The sequence below is a fragment of the Pyricularia pennisetigena genome, chromosome 2 (genome assembly GCF_004337985.1).
Source record: "Pyricularia pennisetigena strain Br36 chromosome 2, whole genome shotgun sequence".
Classification (NCBI taxonomy): domain Eukaryota; kingdom Fungi; phylum Ascomycota; class Sordariomycetes; order Magnaporthales; family Pyriculariaceae; genus Pyricularia; species Pyricularia pennisetigena.
The window spans coordinates 6,124,854-6,145,701 of NC_043741.1; the positions used below are offsets into that span (position 1 = coordinate 6,124,854).

At 52.0% G+C, this 20,848-nt stretch overlaps 6 protein-coding genes across 6 annotated transcripts; 2 read left to right on the forward strand and 4 right to left on the reverse strand.

Annotated features, from left to right (window-relative positions):
- Nucleotides 1–2,403: 2,403 nt before the first annotated feature.
- On the reverse strand, nt 2,404–3,241 carry PpBr36_01721 (uncharacterized protein; the record flags this gene model as incomplete). The annotated part of the gene is made up of 2 exons (XM_029888905.1): nt 2,404–2,813; nt 2,896–3,241. The coding sequence occupies 2 exons, from the start codon at nt 3,239–3,241 to the stop codon at nt 2,404–2,406; spliced, it is 756 nt and encodes a 251-aa protein (XP_029750825.1).
- A 3,689-nt stretch (nt 3,242–6,930) lies between these two features.
- Nucleotides 6,931–8,733, forward strand: PpBr36_01722 (uncharacterized protein; the record flags this gene model as incomplete). Its single annotated transcript, XM_029888906.1, has 3 exons — nt 6,931–7,759; nt 7,851–8,396; nt 8,468–8,733. 3 exons carry the CDS (start codon nt 6,931–6,933, stop codon nt 8,731–8,733), a joined length of 1,641 nt encoding a protein of 546 aa, XP_029750826.1.
- Nucleotides 8,734–9,494: 761 nt separating this feature from the next.
- On the forward strand, nt 9,495–11,573 carry PpBr36_01723 (uncharacterized protein; the record flags this gene model as incomplete). The annotated part of the gene is made up of 5 exons (XM_029888907.1): nt 9,495–9,659; nt 9,733–9,934; nt 10,003–10,481; nt 10,638–11,099; nt 11,214–11,573. The coding sequence occupies 5 exons, from the start codon at nt 9,495–9,497 to the stop codon at nt 11,571–11,573; spliced, it is 1,668 nt and encodes a 555-aa protein (XP_029750827.1).
- Nucleotides 11,574–11,701: 128 nt separating this feature from the next.
- Nucleotides 11,702–15,016, reverse strand: PpBr36_01724 (uncharacterized protein; the record flags this gene model as incomplete). The annotated part of the gene is made up of 1 exon (XM_029888908.1): nt 11,702–15,016. One exon carries the CDS (start codon nt 15,014–15,016, stop codon nt 11,702–11,704), a length of 3,315 nt encoding a protein of 1,104 aa, XP_029750828.1.
- A 488-nt stretch (nt 15,017–15,504) lies between these two features.
- On the reverse strand, nt 15,505–17,925 carry PpBr36_01725 (uncharacterized protein; the record flags this gene model as incomplete). The annotated part of the gene is made up of 1 exon (XM_029888909.1): nt 15,505–17,925. One exon carries the CDS (start codon nt 17,923–17,925, stop codon nt 15,505–15,507), a length of 2,421 nt encoding a protein of 806 aa, XP_029750829.1.
- Nucleotides 17,926–18,696: 771 nt separating this feature from the next.
- PpBr36_01726 (uncharacterized protein) lies at nt 18,697–20,287 on the reverse strand (the record flags this gene model as incomplete). Its single annotated transcript, XM_029888910.1, has 5 exons — nt 18,697–19,023; nt 19,131–19,632; nt 19,744–19,840; nt 20,037–20,120; nt 20,185–20,287. 5 exons carry the CDS (start codon nt 20,285–20,287, stop codon nt 18,697–18,699), a joined length of 1,113 nt encoding a protein of 370 aa, XP_029750830.1.
- Nucleotides 20,288–20,848: the final 561 nt, after the last annotated feature.

A 20,848-nucleotide genomic window follows, 5' to 3' on the forward strand; every position in this document is an offset into this window, starting at 1 on the left:
CCGATGAAGACGGGATACTAAAGCAGTCGCCTTGAGTTATCTTCACGCCACCTTCCCAAAGCGGTCCACTGCATGTAGCACTGTTCATTAAACTGTTACACAGAAAGCCTGGTAGGTCGGTACATAGACGAGCACCTTGACAATGAAAGGGGGCTGTTCTCGTCACAAGCCTCGCTGCCAAGCCTTGAATCATAATTTTGACGATTGATGGTGGACGAAGACTTTCCTCCGTTACCCAATCGGGTAATAATCATGTAAGACAATTGACGTCACTCATACCAGGCCATCATTTGTGTCAACAAACAGCTTTTGGTTCGCCCTAATTGACTCTTGCATGCCTCGCACACCTATTTCCCAACTAGCTTGCCTAAATATTCTTGATGGCACCTAGGTAAGCTAGGCAGGTCAGATCAGGTAAGTTAGATAGGTAGACACAAAGTATACTGCTGCATCTAGGCAAGATAGGAATGAGCTCGGTCCGTTTTTCTGAGAAGATAATCAATCTAGGTTTGCTTTATAATTACCTAAAATTCCATAACTTCTTTTGGTCTGTCACAACCCCGTTGTCCCTTTTTTTTTCTTCCAAAAGCCCATCGCCCTTGTGATTGCGTCAAGTTGGGTGCCTCAATCGCTTTTTCGTTTGGCTGCTTTGATTTTTGATGGCTTTTGGCTAAAATCTGTTTTTGGCAGCAGAATCTTAGCAAGCATTAAACAAAACCACCCAATCAATATCAAAATAAATGTCGATCGGCAAACGTAGCGAGATTGAGTTGACGTGATAGCGGCAACTATACCCAATAAGTCTTGGGGGATTTGATTGTTAGTTAGTTGGCCCGGAATCTCATGTTTTTACGAGAAGGATGTGAACGTGTAAGCCAGCACTCGATCAAAATCAAGTGGTGAACAAATAGGGGTGAAATAGGTTATACTTTCAAGTATGGGTCAGTGACTAATACATAGTGAGTAGAAACGTGCCACGTCTCAAACGAAAGCTCGCTCGTGCAAGTCGATGTTCGGAGCCAATCGGAAGGGGCAAGCTCCCCATCGATGCAACGGCTTAAGGCCGAATCCCCCGAAAGAAATCGCCGCGTCTGTAAAACTATGCCATATGGAGTGGGAGAGAGCCAGAAGAGCTTTTTCAAGCTATGTACGAGCTTGGCTCCGTAGCAAAGGGGCAAAAGTGTGTGACACACCAAAAAAAAAAAAAAAAAAAAAAAAGGTTGAGTCACGACGCCACAACCCCCTTAAAACACGTATATTCCTGGAAATCCCTGAGTCCAATGTCCAATGTTTACACTACCATGATCAACACATGGCATTGGGTGCCATGAGATGAAGTCGCGACATTCGTGATGGCCCTATGAGGTTCCAGGGCGTGCAAATCGAGTGATAAACTTCCAGGCACCTGGGCAGCTTTTGGATAGGAAAGTTGGGATGGTGATCTCCCCACCCCCTGAGGACGTGGGTTCCTGGCGTGGTTGGCATCTTGGATGTAAGCTTTATTGCAAACAAGGTGAGGAAAGAAAAAAGAGCCTCAACAGTTCCCATCTTTAAGCTTTGGCTCCCCTTCGCTAGTCTGTAAGAGCCTCAAGTCCTCGGGTTTCAGAAACGGTTGACACTGGCGCTCATGTTTACTTTGGCTCGTGCATCTGTCTGGCTCCAGCTACTACACAGGGTTCTTAGTGTTGAGAGACTGACTCTCCTGTCAATGAAACTTAGTGGTAAACTGCTTGACTCGTGCTAAAGTGGTCGCAGTGAATGAACTGCAATAAACTTTGCAGGCTAGACTAGTTTATGCACCATATTTCAACGTCATATAAGAAAATAGGGAAAACGAAGAGGAAAGGAAGAGGCGAAGAGGAAAAAAGCAGGAAAAAGGAAAGAGAATGGATAGACAAGACATTTGATCACTTTCTGCAAAGGAGGCACGAAGTAGGTTTTTTTTTTTAAAAAGAAATTAAATGAATGAATATTGAGCTACTTTTTCGGAAACCCCGTCCATAATGTCCCGTCTCCGCTGTGAAACAGTAGTAGTACAATGAGTGATTAGCAGCCACAAAGTTTCCCTCTACTTCTGTCGGTTAGGAATAAGAAAAGAAAAGAATAACCCCCTGGGATGTAAAAAAAGACCATTTTTAACTCCCCATACCACCCCTCAAAAGACGCGCTGCGAAGTCCCTCCAAGTGAAAGTTGTTATACAAGGGGAAATACTATAGTACAAGGTCTTGGAGTTGTGCAGTCGTCGTGAAGACATCAAGCCGTCATAAGAATACAAGTAGAAAAAAAGAATAATAAGACAGTGACAGGAACAGAGAGATTGCAGAGGGACTCGAAAGACGGATCTGTTGTCGGAATGGTTCGTGTTCACACCTTTTTGTCTCGTGCCTTGGGTGAAAATGCGCTTACTCGATCTCGCCGTCGCGGCGGAGCTCATCGATCTCCTCCGGGGAGAGGTCGGCGAGGTTGTAGCCGCGCTTCTTGAGGCCAGACACGATCAGCTCGGAGCGCTTGACGCTCTCGGCGAGGGCGCGGCGGGAAACCGCGGGGGTCTGGGAGCCGGCGATCTGAGCGGCAACGACACCGCCGAACGGGCCGGCGCGAGCGCCGTTCATGCAGCGGACGAGGCAGACGTTGGTCTGGCCAGCGACGGTGCCCGAGCAAGCCTGTCTCTGGGGGATCTCGGCAACGAGAGGGAAGTCGGTCATGGCACCATCCCGGTTCCTGGAGTTGCGGCCAGGGGGGGTGGTGGTCACGCGGATCTGCTGCCACTGAGAGCCAGTAGCATCGGCGTTGAGCTCGCATGTGTAGGGGCCTGGAAGGAAGGAGGTGGTGTTAGTGGGTGATTAGGAGCCAAGCTCAAGGCAAAACGGGAAAGGAAAAAAAAAAAGACTCACCTGCACCATCACCGTTGACCTGGTGAAGAGTCATCTGGAGGCTGCCGCCGGGGGAGATCTGAGGAAGCTGGGAGCCGGTCTCGGCCATGATGGCCTTGGTCATGCTCTCAACATCGTTCTGACCTCCGCCAACAGTCTCGCCGAAGGTGTCGGCCTGTGCGCCCTTGAAGCGGGTGCTGTCCTGCTGGAAGGGGTCCCTGCGGGTTCCGTCACGGGGAGTGCTGGTAACGACACCGAGACCCATACCCTCACCACCGGCGTCGCCAACGGCCTTGATGATGGCACCGTGACCAGCAACCAGGGGAGCGGCCAGGATGGTAGCGGCGATGAAGCTCTTGAGAGACATTTTGAAAAAGGAGGTGTGGAATGTGTGAGAAGAGAAGAAGGAAGTAAAAATGATGGTGATTACCTGTCCTGCAGGGATGTGAATTATGGTATAAGATCTAGTTTGACTGAAGTCGAGCTAGTAGTAGCCAAGAGAAGGTAAGAAAGAAGAGGGAAAATTCTTAAGATGGCTGGAACAGTGCTGTTGAGTGCTGATGAAGAGAAGAGAAAACAAAACCGATGATGGCGAAGGAGATGGTGCTGTTTTATAGACATTTTCGAGGATATTGTCGGCCACTATTTTGCAGAGCGATTCGTCCTAGGTTGGGACTTACGACGCGCCCCTTGGTCCTTACTCCACACACGCATTTTCGCTTCTAGAAAGAATAGGCCGATGATGCTCAGGCATGATTCCAGCTCCTGTATGCCGCAGAGTTCAGTCGGAACTATCGAATGCGCCGCACAAGCTGATCTGAGGGACCTGGGGGAATGAATGGGCACAGACTAGGATGGTAATGCATACAACCTGCAGCACGCCAAGCATCCAGCAATGAGCTTTGAGTTTTTTTTCTCTTTTGTTCGGCAAGTAGCCTACCTGGAGAAAACACACATACGTTTGGTCTCAAGGGCAGCGTTGGGATGCATGGGTCTGGGGTGGTTGAAGGCGCGGAAACAAGTGGGAAACAACAGCCAGCGGTCACACTGAGCCGAGTTAGCACAAGTCGGGTGAAGCACAAGGTGCACGAGAAGTCAGGGGAACCAAGGTACGGATGACTTCTGATGCTGTGTAAACCTCCATCGTTGGCTGCATCCAAAATGTCAACCGTTTGGGGATCAAGTCTCAAGGCCATCTGTGCGACTAGAAAAAAAAAAAAAAAAAAAAAAAAAAAAAACTTCTGCCATCGGACAAAATGGTTGTATGCGGCTTTGGTAAGCGCCCGTTCACCATCAGCAAGGAATTTTGATGCCCGGATATTTTTGGTTTTTGCAGCAGGAGTAGCCGATCCGTAGTATGCAGGCGCACTTTGCTACGAGCTAACGCCATTAGAACTAGACCGGCACTAGACTATTTGCAGCATAAGCCAGGCACTCGCCAGATCTTGGGCATAGGATAGATCCTAGCCCTATTGTAGATCATATGCGTGAAATAAAAGAAAAAGAAAAAAAAAAGCTTAGTATTTCCCTGTCGATCTGTACTGTGAATATAGTCAACGGCGAGGGTGGAGTGGATCGCAACGCCTGTCGAGATTGCAGGTAAGCATTAGGCCCTGTCACTTGAAAGCCGTTGAGAATAGTCAGGGGACATCCCTGGAAACTTCCAAGCACCGTACGTATACCGTGGCTTGCTTAGTACAGTCAGTACAGTTGGCACTATGAGCCAAACATGTTTTGTTGGCCAGGAATGTTGCAGTTTCGGACAGAACCAGGCCACATTCGGGGAAAGAATAGACCAACGTTGGTGTCTGTCGGTAGGTGTAAGTGATAAGACAAGACAAAACTCATTGGGGCCGGCCCAAGCTTGGTTGGTCCCCTGCAGGCACCCGCCACCGCCTGCCGATATGACATGCATCCGTTACTCTCCAGATCCGTTACAGCCCGTGCATTAGTCATGGTTTGTTTGTCCGTTATGGCATACAGGTGAAGGGCTAGTAGACCACTCAGCCGTCAATCTCTGCTCAGTAGAAGACCGGGTGTAGGCTGTGCGTCGTTCCGGTCTTATCCCTGCCATGAATGTTTCGTCACACCTGTTTCTCCAAGCCAATCGCGGGTTCGCATCTTGAAAGTATAATCAGTTTGCTGCAGCCAACCGAGAACCACGTGTGTTGGGTAAGCAGAAGCTGAATGATATGCCTGCCATCTTGGTGCTGCAGACGAGGCAGATTCAATATCCCGGATGCATCAGTTCATCCTCAATATGTCTCGCTTCCGGATCATTCGTCCGACAAATTTGTGTTCCTTTTGCCATGTCCACCGCTTACACACCACCCGTTGGGGTAAGTCATTCGCATTCAGGGCCACGGGCTGTGCCAAATCTGGTCTGCCAGAGCTGCTTTCAAACTTGATAGCCGAAATAATTCTGCGTCCGTAGCCACGCTTAATTCATTATCATGAGGCGGCTTTTCTCCGAGGAGACGAGCAAACATGGCTTGTTTCGATGGACTGACAAGGCATTGCAAGACGGATCCGGGCTTAGAGAGGAGAGATTGGTCAATGTCCCCATGCAAAAACAAACCCGATGAGACACAAGCTAGGGCTCATGGTCGAGTAGTGATGGCGCATTGTCATTGTGGAAACAAAACGACAGACGACAGCCCAATCGCAACGGCAGCAGCACGAGTATCAAAACTTTGCGGTATCGGTTTCTCGGAATAGGCAGATAGCCACTGGGCATTGATGCCAATCATCAGGTGTACTAGACTCAGACTACTGCTAGTACGTTTCCCATGCATGCGACGTGCATCCATACCTAGGTAGGGTCTGGTGGGTGAGGCTGTTTTCGACCATCATCAGCTTGGTCCTACTCATGTCCAAATGCGGAAACATTATCCATCACTTGTTGTATAATAGTTCGATTTCAGGTTGCGATAGCGACGCAGGCCTGTAGGAGCTGGACGAAGTCTCTCATATGGTCGAGTCAGGGTCTTTCTTGTCTTCCAATGCCTGTTCACATCATTGCGCAGCTGTCAGTGACCTATTCCGCACCTTACCTTGTGCCAAGCAAAAAGTTTGCGAGACTTTCCAAACGGTTCTTGTCTGGAGCAAGCTGCCCTCCGATATTCAACTATGGTTGATGTGCTTCAGCCAGCCACTTAAAGAACTGAAATCTAGCTTCAAACTTTAAGGGGAAAAAAGTTTCCTTCCCCTGAGAAACGGCCGGTAAGGCGGCAAGGCCGATGCTAGTGTTTTGGTTGGGGGGTTTTGAGGGATTCAACTCAGCTCACATCTTCGGTGCACGCGCTCATGTGATGAGTCTCGGCAGTCAACCAAACCGATGTTTTTTTTTTTTTTTTCTCTTGATAAAAGAAAGACGCGTTGGTTGGGCCGAAGGCATTCTGCGATTATGCTATGTATGTCATGGTAAATAACGAATTAGTTGTGGTCAATAATGTTGAATTCGGACTACAGTGTAATCACAATATGATCCATAATACCGCGTTCCGCGTTGGGTTATGGGATGAGTGATGATGATCGAAGTAACTGGAAAAAAAAAAAAAAAAAAAAAAAAAAAAAAAAAAAAAAGACGAACACAACAAGGTGCTCACACTGTACGTGACGCACTGTCGCCGCGCTTCGGTACCTTTGAGTGCTTGGACGGCTCAGTGTACATAATAAGCAAAGTGCCCTTAGACACTGTCTAAAAAAAAAAAAGACCCCACTTTGGCTGAGAAGAGTCAGTCCACACACATCAACGCACACACGCACACGCTCATAGCAAGCAGCTTTGAATACAGTCTGATCCGACTTTGCCTAATGGTCTGTCTGAAGGTGCCTGCTACTGACTAATTAACTGTTCGCAACATCGCTCTTCTAAAAGATTTTTTTTTTATGGCAACGTTAGATCGGCGACGCACACACTAAGGCTCACGTTTTGTTTATTTATTTATTTATTCATTTTCTTTATCTTTTTGTCAATACGAGCCATTCAGTCCGTCAGCGCCTGCCTGCCTCGTACTGTCCTTCGGCCCATGGCAACCTCAAGTGGGTAGACTCATGCTACGCCGCACTCCGCTGGTGACTCGCAGGTTTGTCCATCTCATGAAACGAAAACTGGACACGGCAACATCAGACGGACGTCCGACGCCTGGCATGGGCTCCATCATTCTCAACCCCCGCGAGAAGCAGTTCAAGGCTCTGCTGCTCGATGTCGCTCAGGGCATACCAGCCAAGCCCGAGGCAGTGGTTCTGCGATGGGCTGGCGGCTGGGTCAGGGACAAGCTGCTAGGAACAGAGAGCCACGACATCGACGTTGCCATTAGCTGCATGACCGGCGAGGCCTTCACCAGGGAGCTCGTCGCCTTCTGCAACGACACTGCCAATCGTGAGCGCCATGGCATCTCAGAGGGTGACATTGGCAACCTGCACAAGGTGGCCGCCAACCCGGACAAGTCCAAGCATCTCGAAACTGTGACGACGCGCATGTTTGGCCTCGAGGTTGACTTTGTCAACCTGCGCAAGGAGACGTACACAGAGGACAGCAGAAATCCTCAGATGGAGTTTGGCACCGCCGAAGAGGATGCCCTGCGTCGCGATGCTACTGTCAACGCCTTGTTCTACAACATACACACCAGCGAGGTCGAGGACTTTGTTGGAGGCCTGCGCGACCTAGACCAGAAGCTCATCCGGACCCCACTGGAACCGCTGCAGACCTTCAAGGATGATCCGCTGCGTGTGCTTCGCCTTGTGAGATTTGCAAGTCGCCTGGGTTTTACCATTGACCCTTCTGCCGAGAAGACAATGGGCGACCCCGAGGTGCTTGAGGCCCTTAGGCTGAAGATTAGCCGGGAGCGTGTCGGTGTCGAAGTCGAGAAGATGCTCAAAGGTTTGTTGTCTATACTGTTTGTTGCTACGGTCTACGGCGCATGTTTTGCGTTTGCTGATGTGGGGAAATTCTTCAAATATATTACACGTAGGCAAACACCCGAGAGACTCTTTGCACCTGATAGACAGGTTGCAGCTCTATCAAGCAATATTCACAGATCCGAGTCGCACCAACCTCCCCTCGCCAGACTTGGCTAGGTGGAGCGCGGCATATGAGTGCATGAACCATCTGACGACTAACACAACACCGGGCTCGATCTACAATGTACTCGTCAGAACCGAGGAGGAGGCCTACTTCTGCTGGATTCTCACGGCAGTCTTGCCCTGGGAGGTTCTGGATTTGCCCGAAGAAAAAATCAAGGGGTCGCTGACCCTTCCAGTAGCAACCCTGGCAGCAAGGGAGGGTATTAGGGCAAGCAACAAGCTGTGTGACATTGTCACTGCCACCCACCGCAACAGGAAAGAGATAGAATTGCTCAAGAAGGCTGTTTGCGACAATGAGCCATATGTGAAAGAGCGTGACCGTATGGGAATGGCTGTACGCCGATGGGACACGCGTGTGGGAAACTGGAGACCACAGGTTCTAGCTGCCGCCCTCGCTGAAGTAATGACCTGCGCCGAGCCGGGATCAGTAGAGAGTGAGTACCGTTTTGACGTCGCTCTGTGTATCGTGACCATCCTAGCTAATGATCACTTATCTGTCGAAAAGGCCGAGATGAAGTGCTGAGTGGGTGGCAAAAGTTTCTGGACCACTTGGACGAACTCGACGTACTTGATGCGCCTTCTTTAAAGAAGATAATAGATGGCAAGACGCTGTCCAAGGCGCTCGGAGTCAAGCCAGGCCCTTGGATGACCTCTGCCTTGGATGTCTGTGTGGCCTGGCAACTGCGAAACCCCGGCGTCACGGATACAGCAGAGGCCGTTGAGGAGGTTCGGCAACGGGCAAAGGAGTTGGGTATTACTCTGAGCAAATGAAAGTAAATGCTTGCTCCTTTGCCAATTAAAATTGGGCTTTGGGGGTAAACATGAAATGGTAGCAAGCCAGGCCTTAGATCAACACTTGACTGCCCCTATGAAGCCCGGGCTGGCAGTGCGTTTAGAATTCAAGATACCCATTTGAACTTGGATCAACTTACGCATCAAACCAAGCATGACGTTCGTGACTTTATGGCACCGAGAACACGGAACAAAAACAGTATGACATTGTCAAGTGAGACCAGAAGTGATGGGGTATTAAATGAAGGTTCATGGTGATTGTTGATGCAAATCGATTTATCTCTTCTAAAGCAGTCTAACCCAAAAAAGACGTAATAAAGTCCCTCCACCAAAACAAGCAAAATGTGGTCATGATCGAGTAAACACTGCAGGAGGAAAAAAAAAAAAAACCAAAAAAAAACCGATGTAATATATATTTTCTTCATTTGTTCTTGCCCTCGCAGCTCACAGGACATAGAGTGTATGAAATGTCGCCTGTTGCCGATTGCCTCCAGTGGGCTGAGTGCTCCACTCATCTCTTTCATTGGCAGGGCAGCCTTTGTCGACTTTTGGGATCCTCTCCTAACCCAACTGATCATCACTTCTCATGCTGTTCCCTCATATCTTGCTTTCATCTAGCACCCACCAAATCATACAAACAGACATTATCCAAATTAATGATCCGGGCTTGACTGTCTGCGGTTTTCCTTTGATCAGGTCCAGAAAAGCCCTGTGGGGCACATACCTAGAAATCCCCAATTATGGCGACTAACCTCAAGATCTTGCTGGAGGCGGCCGCATCCATTCAAGGCTCGGAAAACCTATCGGCGGCCCTTGAACGCCTGCGACCAACAATACAAAAACTAGCCCCGGAAACTCTGACGCTGCTGGAAGTTGACCAACAGATCGCCACAGCCAGCGGCCTGGTGAGCACACAAAAACGAATCGTGATCAGGTCCCGGAACAATTCCCAAAACTCCAAGCTGACTCTACGTGCAGGGTAGGCGGGATCATTTACTGGCTCTCTTGACCAGTCTGGAACATGTTTACCGCACCAAAGCGGATGAATCGACATTCGACCAAGGATCTTTAGAGCAGTCCGCGGCGGCTCGACGAATCTGTGATTTTGCCGCAAAGTCGATCGCGCCCATCGTTGTGCCTCCGAAAGAAGAGGACCATGTCGAGGGCTACCACCCCACAGGTCCGTTTTTCGTCTGGCCCCTTTTGCTTGATTGACAGCCAACACTGATACCGATATGAAAACTTCAGCTGCCGATGTCCAACGTGACGTTGCCGCCGTCGTCGCGAGGTGCCATCCCCTCGCGGAGTCCGGTCTGGCCGTGATCAAGTGCATTCTCCAGAACCATCGACCCGGCGGCCGGGATGCTACCGACCTGATAGGGCCCCAAGTATTGATGACGGCGGTCGCGTACGCGGACCCAAGCCAGCCGTGGACGACGCCTGTCGCCTCCCAGCTGGCTCAGGAGATAATAGAGGCCATCATCTCGGCGACCGACGTCGACAGGGACGCTGTCATCGTCGACTGGGTGCTGAAGGACTACCTCCGGCCGTTGTTCACCAGGTCTAAACCCGCCACCGTCACCGACTCGGGCCGCAAGGCCCATTTTGCCCCGGAGCCCGAGTCGACCGGTGGCGTCCTGGACCGGGAGACGAGGGCGGCCAAGCCCTGGAAGCACGTGGACCTGCGCGCGGTGCCAGCTTTTGCCTGGGCTCTCAAGGAAGCCAATGTTCGTATCGCCCAATTTTCTTTTTTAACTTTCTTGTCTTCCCATGTTGCGTAGGCTATACTGCAGTGCTTGGGAATTAAAATCGGTTTATAACGGGGGTTTGAGGAGTCGACTTTACTGACACGCAACCTTCCTTTCCTTCTTTACTTCTCACAGAAAGACCTGATGAGTCGCCACTGGCCGCTTTACACCCCTGTGTTGCTCGCATTGCTTGACGATGGAGACGCCAGCGTCAAACGCCAAGCTCTGAGCCTCTTGGACGTCTTTCTCGGCAAAATCGAGGCCAAAACGCTCATCGACACTGGCCTCGACAGCGTCTTCCAAGACGCCGTGTTTCCTGCCCTGATGCTGCTGCCGAGCATGACACCGGAAGCCGAGTGCCTACAGATTCTGGGACCAGCGTACGATGCCCTCCTTACCTTGTCACGAGTAACGGCCGCCGGTAAGCAGACCAACACGAAAACACTCAATAAAAAGATTCTCGACAAGGTCCTGCGCGAGGGCGTATTCTCTGGCTTCTTCTATGCCAGAGAACACATACGTGTCGTCGAGGTTTTGCTCAACAAGACTGGACTGGTTGTGCAAGAAATGGGCATATACTCTGTTAAGCATCTAAAGGTACGTGACGGATACCGGGAGATAAATAAGGTAACTAATCGAATCGCTTGCTGATAAAAAAAAAAACAATAACAACGACAACAACAACGCCCAAACACTACAAAAAATCAACAGGACCTTATCCCAATGCTCGCATCGGTCATGGAAGACCCGTTTGCCATGGCCCACCTGCCGTCATTGTTAGCTGCCATCGAGGCCCTGCAGGCCGTTATTGCCAACTCCTGGCCACGACTTGGTCAACCACCTTGGCGCGAGGCCATAATCAAGGCGCTCGTCATTTGCTGGATGCGCGCAGACGATAACGGGAGCAAGCAAGACGCATCTACTCAAGTGCAGAACAACCTCGCAAAAGCCGCCAAAATGCTGGCAGCGGTGACGCGTTCCGAAGGCATAGACCTTGCTGAGGTGGTGGCTCCACTGACGGCGCAAGATGCGTCGCTGCACAAGCTCTTTGATATCTCTGCCAAGGGTTAAAGACGGATACTGTTCCGAATAACAGAAAGAAAGAAGAATAAAATAGACGACCGGCCCACAGCCCAAGGTGCTCATAGGATCGAGTCTTCGTAGACAGTCTCGCAATCGGCAACAGCCTCACCCGAAACCTAATCGACTGGCTGTTGCTTGAAAAGCGATTTCCCTCTGAGCCATTTCCTATAGGCCTTGTACCGCTTCTTCTGCGCATCCTCTTCTGTTACCGTAAGCGGATTGTCGCCAACCTTGAGCAGCTCCTCAAACAGCATGTACATCTCGTCACGTTCCTGCTCCTTCTCGGCGTCGTCGATGCTGTCTGAAAACAGGGGCGTCTGCGCTGTGACGCTGTCGCGGCCGTACATGGATGAGGTGTAGTAAGATCCACCCGAGCCGTGTGGAGCCGACAGTCCTTGGGTTTGCCAGCTGCCGTTAAGATACTCCTCGTACTCGGCATCCACGTCAGAAGGCACCGGGTCGGCAGATATGACAAGAGGTAGCGTCTGGGGGTGACTTATATATCGAGCATAATCCTCCGTTTCTTGGCTGTTCACAGAGGGATTCAGTGACTCGTGCACCATCTTGGCGAACGTCCATTGCGCCGCGCGGCTTTTCTCCAGCGAGGTGGGCTTGCCTGACTTGGTGTCGGTTTCAGCGGCCGACCCGGTCAAGGATGATGTTGACTCCTTCATAATCCCCTGCAAATGAACCCCGTTGGCAGTTTGGCCTGGAGCGTTTGATTCCTTGGGATCCTGAGTGTTCTGCAACCACCCACGAAAGCCCTTGGTTGACGTCGGCCGGCCGTTGGCACCGCCATTTGCAGCGGCGTGTGTCATGCTGGCAGAGGTCGCGGAGCCGAGCGAGGTATACGGTTCGTCATGCTGGCCATGATGATATTGGTCCTCAGGCGTCATGACCGTAACGTTCTTCTTGCCATTGCCGCGGCGCCGCTTGTCTAGCGCATCTTGGTCGCCCTCAGTGCGCACTCGGAAGGGGCTGAGGTCGTAGCGGCCTTCTTGCGTCGACTTGAAGGGTATAAACTTGATGGTTGAGTTCATTTTAAACGGAAACATCTTGAGAAAAGAGGACAGAGTAGACGGGCGATAGTACTCGAGCCAATAATCATCATAGTAGGATATGGGCTTGACAGCGCCCGTTTCAGACGACGGTGTCACACAAGGCGGCACGGTCCTCGGCTCCAGGTGTTGCGGAGTGTACCAGCGGGTATAATTATGCCGCTGATTGCCCAGCCAGGCTCTTGGGTCTGTGTGATGCAGATAGTAGTCTGTTGCAAGATCCCAGAGCATTGGCTGACCCTTGACAAAGACGTAGTTGCCCAGGAAAAGGTTGTAGGCTTCCTGGCGTTGGCCATCGAGAAATGAGTTGTTGTAGTAGCGTTTAAAGCTCTCAATCATGTCTCGGCTGTGGCTGGTCCACTGGTTTATCTTGCGATACGTCTCCATGGTGTTGACCAACTGCGACCCACCGTACTGCACCGCGATGGTGTCGCCATGATCGTGATACATGTGCGTGAGCAGATTGACCGCGTCAGTGTCGTAGTCGACAACCGTGTCCTCGAGAATTCCCAGCGCGTGTAGTTGGTGACCGAGGGCACGCTTGCCGATGACAAACTGTGCTGCGTTGGTTCGGTCGAGACAGTCAATGCAGTTGGTCCGCGCAACTCCGTTTTGCACTCGAGGGGCTCCTGGGTCACTTGACGACGCCGGCGTTATCGCAGTGTCGCCATTATGAAAGAAGCCAGTTGTAGTCACCACCTCCTCGGCGATGCGCTCGAGAATGCCTATAACGTCCTGGTCACGAGACTTTGCCGCTCTAGACATGTCCCAGGCTCTATGGATAATGTGTTTGTCCTCGGGCAGAAACTGATTCAGGTAGTCTATGGCCTTGGTATATTCTTCCAGCAGCTTCGACTCGCGGGGCGTCCGCTCTCGAGCCTTGACAAGGTTCAAGGCGTAGACGGGAGCTCCGTAGCGCTCAAAGAGATTGTCAAAGTGCAGTGCGGCCGAGGTGTAAAAGGGGTCGATCAGGTTGATCTCTATGGGTGGCTTTGGGGTCACGCCGGTGCTGTCTTGAGACCAGTGCAAGGGGATGCTGCCTCGGTGCTGCACATAGGATGTGTACTGCGGGCTAGCATACAGTTTTGTGCCGGGAGAGTGAAACGAGGTCGTATTGACCTCGGATACAATCTGTTCGGTCTCGACATCGTTGGCGACGTATCCAAGGTCGTTGGCGCCACGCTTAAGAAAGCGGGCACCGGCAAAGTGCCGCGAGCGCCGGGCAATGACGGCAACGTAGGCTGTTCGTCCATAGATGGAAATGGCCGCTTGGTCTATGTAGCCATGGATGATGGGTCGGCACCAGTCAAAGGGCGAGCTGAGGGCCGCCTCTGCAGGGCCCAGCAGATGGCTGTTCCACACAAACATCGAGTTGAAGTCGGCGTCTAGGGCGCGCTGCTTACCCTGCAGAAGCGCAGCACGCTCCCTTGCAATGTTGTGCTGGAGGGTCCTGGTGATGTCGTACGAGTAGCTGTAGTAAAAGGACCTGGTCAGATCCAGATTACCCAGGATCTGGAGGTGACGAGATTCCTCCTGGTTACGCTGGTCCAGCTTGAATTTTGCGGGCGTCAGAGGGATCAGCTCGGTGCCGTCAATCTGGTAGATGTAGTGGCCGCCAAGCATTGCCACGGTGCTCTTCTTGGTGATGAGCAGCATGTAGTAGTGACTGGTGAACTTGATGAAGCCCAGTAGGCCCCAGGTGGTGCAGCGCAGCTTGATGCCACCGGTGGCCTTGTTGCCGTCGTCGATTGTGTCCAGCAGCTGGTTCATTTCCTTCTGCGTGTACACAATCTTGTCGTCAGTGACGCTTAGATCCTGCTCGTCGGCTGTCCGGTCGACCTTGAGGATGCGGTAGCGCTTCTCGGTGACGTCGGCACCGACAATGTAGTACTTGGAAGCCGTCTCGTAGAGACTGTACTTGTGCATCTTGGGCAGCTTGCGCTTCCTGGCCTCGCTGTCGTCCATATGCCCGCCCGCATTATCGTCGGTGTCGTCGTCGTCTTCCTCCTCCTCGACACTGGCCGGGCGGGTTTTGGAGACGCCGTCGGGGCTGGACGTGCGCACAAAGGGTGTGGCTACGGCGGGCTCGTCCTCGTCATCATCGTCATTCTGTGCGGTACCGGACTGATCGATGACGAGCGGGGTGCCGTCAGCCTCTGTGGTGTTGTTAAGCTGCGGGAATATGGGCTCGACAGGTGCCGTGTGCTTATGCTGCTGCTCTTGATGCTGCCGTTCCTGTTCGTCCCTCAACTCTCTAGGCTCCGGTGTGGTTGCCGCGGTCGGCTCGTGGGTGGTCGAGCCACCACCGCTCGTCGTGTTGACATTGACCTGACTTGCATGGTCGGTGCTATCGACAGACGGTGTGGGCGCCATCTCTCGGCGAGCACATGTCGCCTAACCCTGCCGTGTTGATTGAGTTCGGGAGGACAGGTCAAAGAGGGCCCATTCACGGCCTTGTTAGTGTCTCACAAAGGCTCCGTCTGTGCATCCAGCCGCTCAAGGGTTCAATCCAGTGACGCAATTCCCTGTTAGGCGCAAATGTAGCCTAGAAGTGGGGCACCACTTGGCAGCCGAACCCACCTGTGATTCAGGGGCTGTACCGACTTTTCCAAACTCAGAATCTCTCTACCTGCACTAGGAAGCTAAGGCAGGCAGGTATGCAATGCATGGATAGATCCAAGATCTTTTTGACCTGGATGTTGAATCTGCAAAAATAGCACATAGGAAACCTGGGTAGTTTCAGTCCAAAAGTATCAGACAATTCGAGATTGATTTGTCGGCGTCACGTTTGCTCTTCAAGTCATCCTTTTTCAAGACATTAATTTCCATTGTTAAGTTATTCACTGTATGCGCTGCCTCTCTTAGCCAAAGTCGCCTTTGGGAGAGTTCCCATCGTTTCCTTCATCATCTACAGAGGACAGCGCTCTCAAAGGCGCCGTCTCAATCGGCTGTCCAGCCGACCCCCCTGACCCGGCTATTAAACTTTGACGCCGTGATCGCCTCCGGTTGGACACTTCGCTCTCATCGGCTGCAAGGACCTCAACCTCATCCGAGTTTGCCGCAACATCTGAGCCTTCAGCTGCGTCATCAATGCCCGCTCCCCCATCCCGACCGCCTTGGCCGGCAGCAGACGCCGCCGCGAGTCCCTCCTTGAGCCTGTGGTTCAGCTCCGCCATGAACTCGCTTGCTGAGGAAAACCGTGCGATTCCGTCATCACTTTGCAGCATCGAGTACATAACCCGTGCTTCGTTCAGACACCGCTGCGCCTGGATGAACTTGCTCTGCGCCAGCCATGTCTCGGCTGCAAGAACGCTCCAGAGCGCCGACTTGCGTCGCCAAGTGCCTATTCCCATGACACCCAGCCCCGGCCTCGTTGCACAAAGAACCGCCTGACGCTCCCGGAACAGGGCATCCCCTACCACTCCCAGTAGCCGTGGCGTCTTTTCCATGAGCCTCAGCCCCAGCCTGGTCGCCACGTCGACCGCGGCACCGCCCCGTAATCTAAGCATCTCCATGCCGAGTGCCGTACAGCGCAGTGCACCGTAAGGGGCGCCACAGCGGGTCAGATACGAATATGTTGCGTCCCCGAGCATGTCCCCGGCGGAATCCAGAACTTTTGTCGGAGTATGACTTTTAGTCTGTGCCATTATGAGAAGTGCCAACGCGCCCATTTCGTTGGCCGCTGCATGGTGCCTCCAGGCATGGTCGCTCTCGAAATCAGTCTTGAGCAAGCCGTATGTAGACTGCGCCAGCTTCCAGTCACGTAGCATGAAGGCATAGTCCGCCAGTCTACGGAGCGTTGCTTCGGGCGTGTCTGGGTGGTAAAAGCCTCCGCTGTAATTTGAGCCGCTGGGAGCACTCTTCGACCCACCGCCAAAGCCCGTCCAGCGTTTTGACATGCTCATGAACCGACCACCAATACCTTTTCGCTTCGAGGCGACCTGGTCGTTCCACAACGAGACGTTTCTTTCCATAGTAGGTATTATGGACTGGATGACCATTTCCCTCACAAACGTCTTGATGGCCGTCGCGTCGGTCTCGAATATGTATTTGACGTGGCTCTCGTAGTCTTCATCTGCCTCGCTCCGCTGCAACTCTGCAAGCTCCTCGCCGGGTGCCAACCATTCGCTGCGAGGGAGAGCTATGCTGTCATCATCCGTTTCGGCACTTTGCGCCCCACGGATTCGAAGGAGGTGGCAGTGTAGGCCAAAGTTGCGCTTCATCTGCTCAAACAGGGCCATGGACTGAGAAATATCGCCATTGTCTTCGTCATGCACCAAGACGTAGTAGCGCAGATAGTTTGGAGACACCCAGTCAGGGACCTTGCTCCTGCCCTCGCTGGTTTCCTTGTACAGAGCTCGCAGCGCTTCTATCGGGGAAGGATTGCGTGAGCTTATAGCTATAACGCAAGCTACCGGATGGCCGAAAGTCTCGTGCCGCTCTACGGGCATCCCTGACAGCAGCCGCCGTAAATAGAGTGAGTAGTATGGCGAAGCAGCATCGACGTCCATCTCTTGCTTTGTCGGCGTGTTGGGTTGGCCTAGGCCGAGGAAAGAGTTCTCGGCAAATCTCAAATGCCGGTCGACCACAGCCTCGACCTCAGCGAGCCTTTTTGCTTCGCGGCTGGAAACGCTGCCGGGGGGCTCGGAAGTGGCAGATGAGCCGTGGGATCCCACCTTGTCTGCCGGTAGCCTCGATGCACTTAGGGGGATATCAGCTTGCGATACGTCCTCGCCCAGCCTGACAAACCGAATAGAGCAATCGCTCCATGCCCTGGAGCCCCCGATGCTATCCCTGACAGTGACCTTGCCTTGCACCTGCTCGCCGAACGGTCGCAGAAGCTCCCAGAATCCCCGGTCGAACCCCTTATCTCGGATCAGCTCGTCTGTGTCGGTCGATGCACATACAGCAACATGCGGAACGAAAGCCCGGAGCAAGAGATTGAGCGGATCCCCCGGATTTTCTGCGCATGGCAAATCCACCAACGACCTTGCAAACATGCCGCCCGTAGCGGGCATGGAGGTCGGACGGCCGGGAGAGCTGCGGCCTGCCGGCGAGGCCGACCGCGAACCAGGAGGGGTAAGTGTGGACGCATACAGCGAGGCGACCGAGGGGTTCGCACGCCTGCCACTGACGGAGCGGCGCAGGTCGGCCTCGGAGCCCGACAGCGGCATAATGTCGTCGACGTTCTGCCGCCTTTTGGCCAAACTTATGGTGGGTGATGCCGCAGGCAGGGACTGTAAAGGGTCGGGCGTCGACGATCCATGTTCAGGAGACTGCATTAAGAGGGCGCCTGATGACGCAAGCACAGCTCAGATGACGGTAATGCCGTCGTGGGTTGACTAACTGTAGTCGTTTATGCTGGCACCGAGTCACACAACGTGTGTATGGTTAGTATGTGTGTTGGGTATCTAAGGTATTGCTGGCAGACAGTCTGGCGGGGTGTTCTTCTCGGTTCGCAACCGGCAGAAAAAAAAAAAAACAAGCTCGTTCGTAATGTTCGTAAAGATTCCTTGTCTCGGTTGAGGAATTGATGATACGCTGGGGATTGTTCGTCTCAATAGGCCGGAACGCAAAGTATAAAAAATTAAGACGGCAACCGAGCAACTAATTTCTCACTAGCGATTGGCATACAACAGTTTGAGTGGCATTGGCTGGTGTCGTCGGCCTCCTCGCTCCCCAGGTTTGCGACCTTTGTGAGGCCAGAGAGTTCAATGGGATGATGAGGTCTCCGTGTCCTACAATCGTACCTTGCAAGGGTCCAGCAATTTTCATCTTTACAGCGTTCCGGTCACTAGCGTCCCTTGACAGTTGCACAGCCGCGGGGTGGCACGGACCATCGCAATTTGGCTTTGTTCCGGCTCGGCTCCAGCAATAATAACCTACAATAACACGTCTTTTGCCCCACGCAGCTCTCTCTACCAAGTGCCATTTGTTCAAGGCCATGGGGCCAAAAGTACTAACGTTCACCAGCCAATTGTTTTGTCTTGGCCATCCATTCATTTACCATCGCGAAGCACTGGAGCAGTTTCCCGTACTAAACATTCTATTGTTTAGCTAAGAGACGCCCTCAGGCTTTCGGGAAAATCAAACTGCTGCAAGTGCCTGCCAATCAGGATTACCTTGCCACCATGCGACTCTGCCGCTTCCCGAGGCCCGTCAAATATCTCAAAAAGTTCTCGTACACCCTGTATCAGTTTGATCTCTCCATTTGAGAGTTCCAGCCGGCCTTTCACACGATGTATCTCGAATGGCGTCTTGCCTTGAGCTTCCTCACCGGGTAATTTGTTATCCCAGAGGATAGACCTTAACCACCCGTCTACCTTGCTCACTTGACTGGGTTCAAGCGTGGTTATCGGTATGGACAGCGTCGATATCGTCTTTTGCGTGTGCGGGAGAGAATTAGTCGTCCGAAAAGAAATGGCCGGCATCTGCACGCTGCCAATGGTCCACGCTTCTTGAAGCGGACAGTGGGATCAGAACTCACCGGGTCTAGATGGCTGTGGCCTTTCGCAGAAGCCGAATCCAGGCCTTCTACGCTGTCGTAGGCGTGCAGGTCAAGCAAGAAACCCTCGAGCTTGGGAACGATGCTCTGCTTTGTAATATGCAGCTTGGCAAGACCATTGATGGATTGTATCCTGGCCTTGACGGTTTCTAGCTCCTCCTCGGACACCAGATCGGACTTGTTGATGACGATAACGTCGGCATGCGATATCTGCACGTGCGCAGTCGTCATGACCGGCCCGTGAGCGTCGCTTTCTTCATGGCCTTCGACTTTCCCAGATGGGTCATCCAAGCTGCGGAGTATGTTTTTGGCATCAACCAAGGTGACAATGCCGTCCAGGTAGATGGTGCTGCTGAGACCCTCATCGACCCAGAAAAGAGGAGCGAGGTTGCCGGGATCTGCTAACCCAGTCGTCTCCAACAATATGTAGTCAAACTTGCCCTTCTTTTCCATCAAAGACTCGATGGCGGCCACACCAGTATCTCTGGGAGTTTGAAATAGTCACATGTCAGCAACTATACGTCAACCATGTACTTGCTGCAAGAGCAATCGAATTCTGCAGCAACGGATATAAGAGGCCCTTGGGATTTCTCACTTGACTGAACAACAGATACAGCCATTGCCAACTTCCATCCATTCCTCGACGGACTCGCCGTCCTTGTTAACAGTGAGCGACTTTTCAATATCCAGTGCTACGGCGAGGGTGTTAGTCTAAGTTTCGGACCCTGAATCGAAAGTTTCCTATGTATTCAACTTACAGTCACCAAACTCTGTAGGATATGAACAATGTTGAATGATCAGTAACGAATCGATTTGTTTGCCCAGGCACTCTTATTTCTAAAGGAAGAATTGGTCAAAAGCGATATTCTGTGGGCCAGCCAACCATACCATTCATAATAACCGCAATTTTCTTGCCATGCTCCGCCGTGAGGATATAATTGAGCAAAGTGGTCTTTCCCGCACCAAGATAGCCTTGCAAAGATGGTTATCGTTAGTCACTCAGAGGTTGATGCTGGTCAATAAAGGTCGGCTATACCAGTGACTATAGTTATTGGCACCTTGATTGGCTTTTCATCTTCGGCGAGAGAATTACTCGTATCAACGAGATCGGGAGGGAGTTCATCGTCGAGCGAATCCATGCTGGAAAGAGTGTGTTGGTGTGTGCCTAGGTTTGAGAGGATGAGTGGAGATTATTTTGGATGGGCAGAACGAGTTTGTAAAACTTATCACTGGACTTGAGAACAAGCGCAATTAGTCTAGTGTCCTGCCTACATATACCTTGTAAATATTCGAAACAGGCATTCTGCCGCGCCTTTCAACTTACGCCTTTCACAATTGACAAAGTACCGTCGCCCCCCGGCTTAATTGCTGATCCCCACCTGTCTCCCCGCACCCCACCAGGGAAGACGTCATTGGGTCAAATCTGCTCAGACGCGTCAGGGTTGTCTTCTTCGCGTCCAAGTAAAAGAAGACAAAAAAAAAAAAAAAAAAAAAAAAAAAAAGAGCACCGCCTAGACATGCTGACATAAGATAGGTTGTTGATGTGGGTACCTAAGGTAACATCCCCCGTTGAGCTTTCGTGTGACTTTCGTTTCTCTAGCATACCATAGAGCCTTATCTCCGGTCTGTGCCCCTTCTTCAGTTAGGCGCCCAATTAATTGTTGCGACAAGAAAATAGCGACCTCACTCTCGGCGCACTT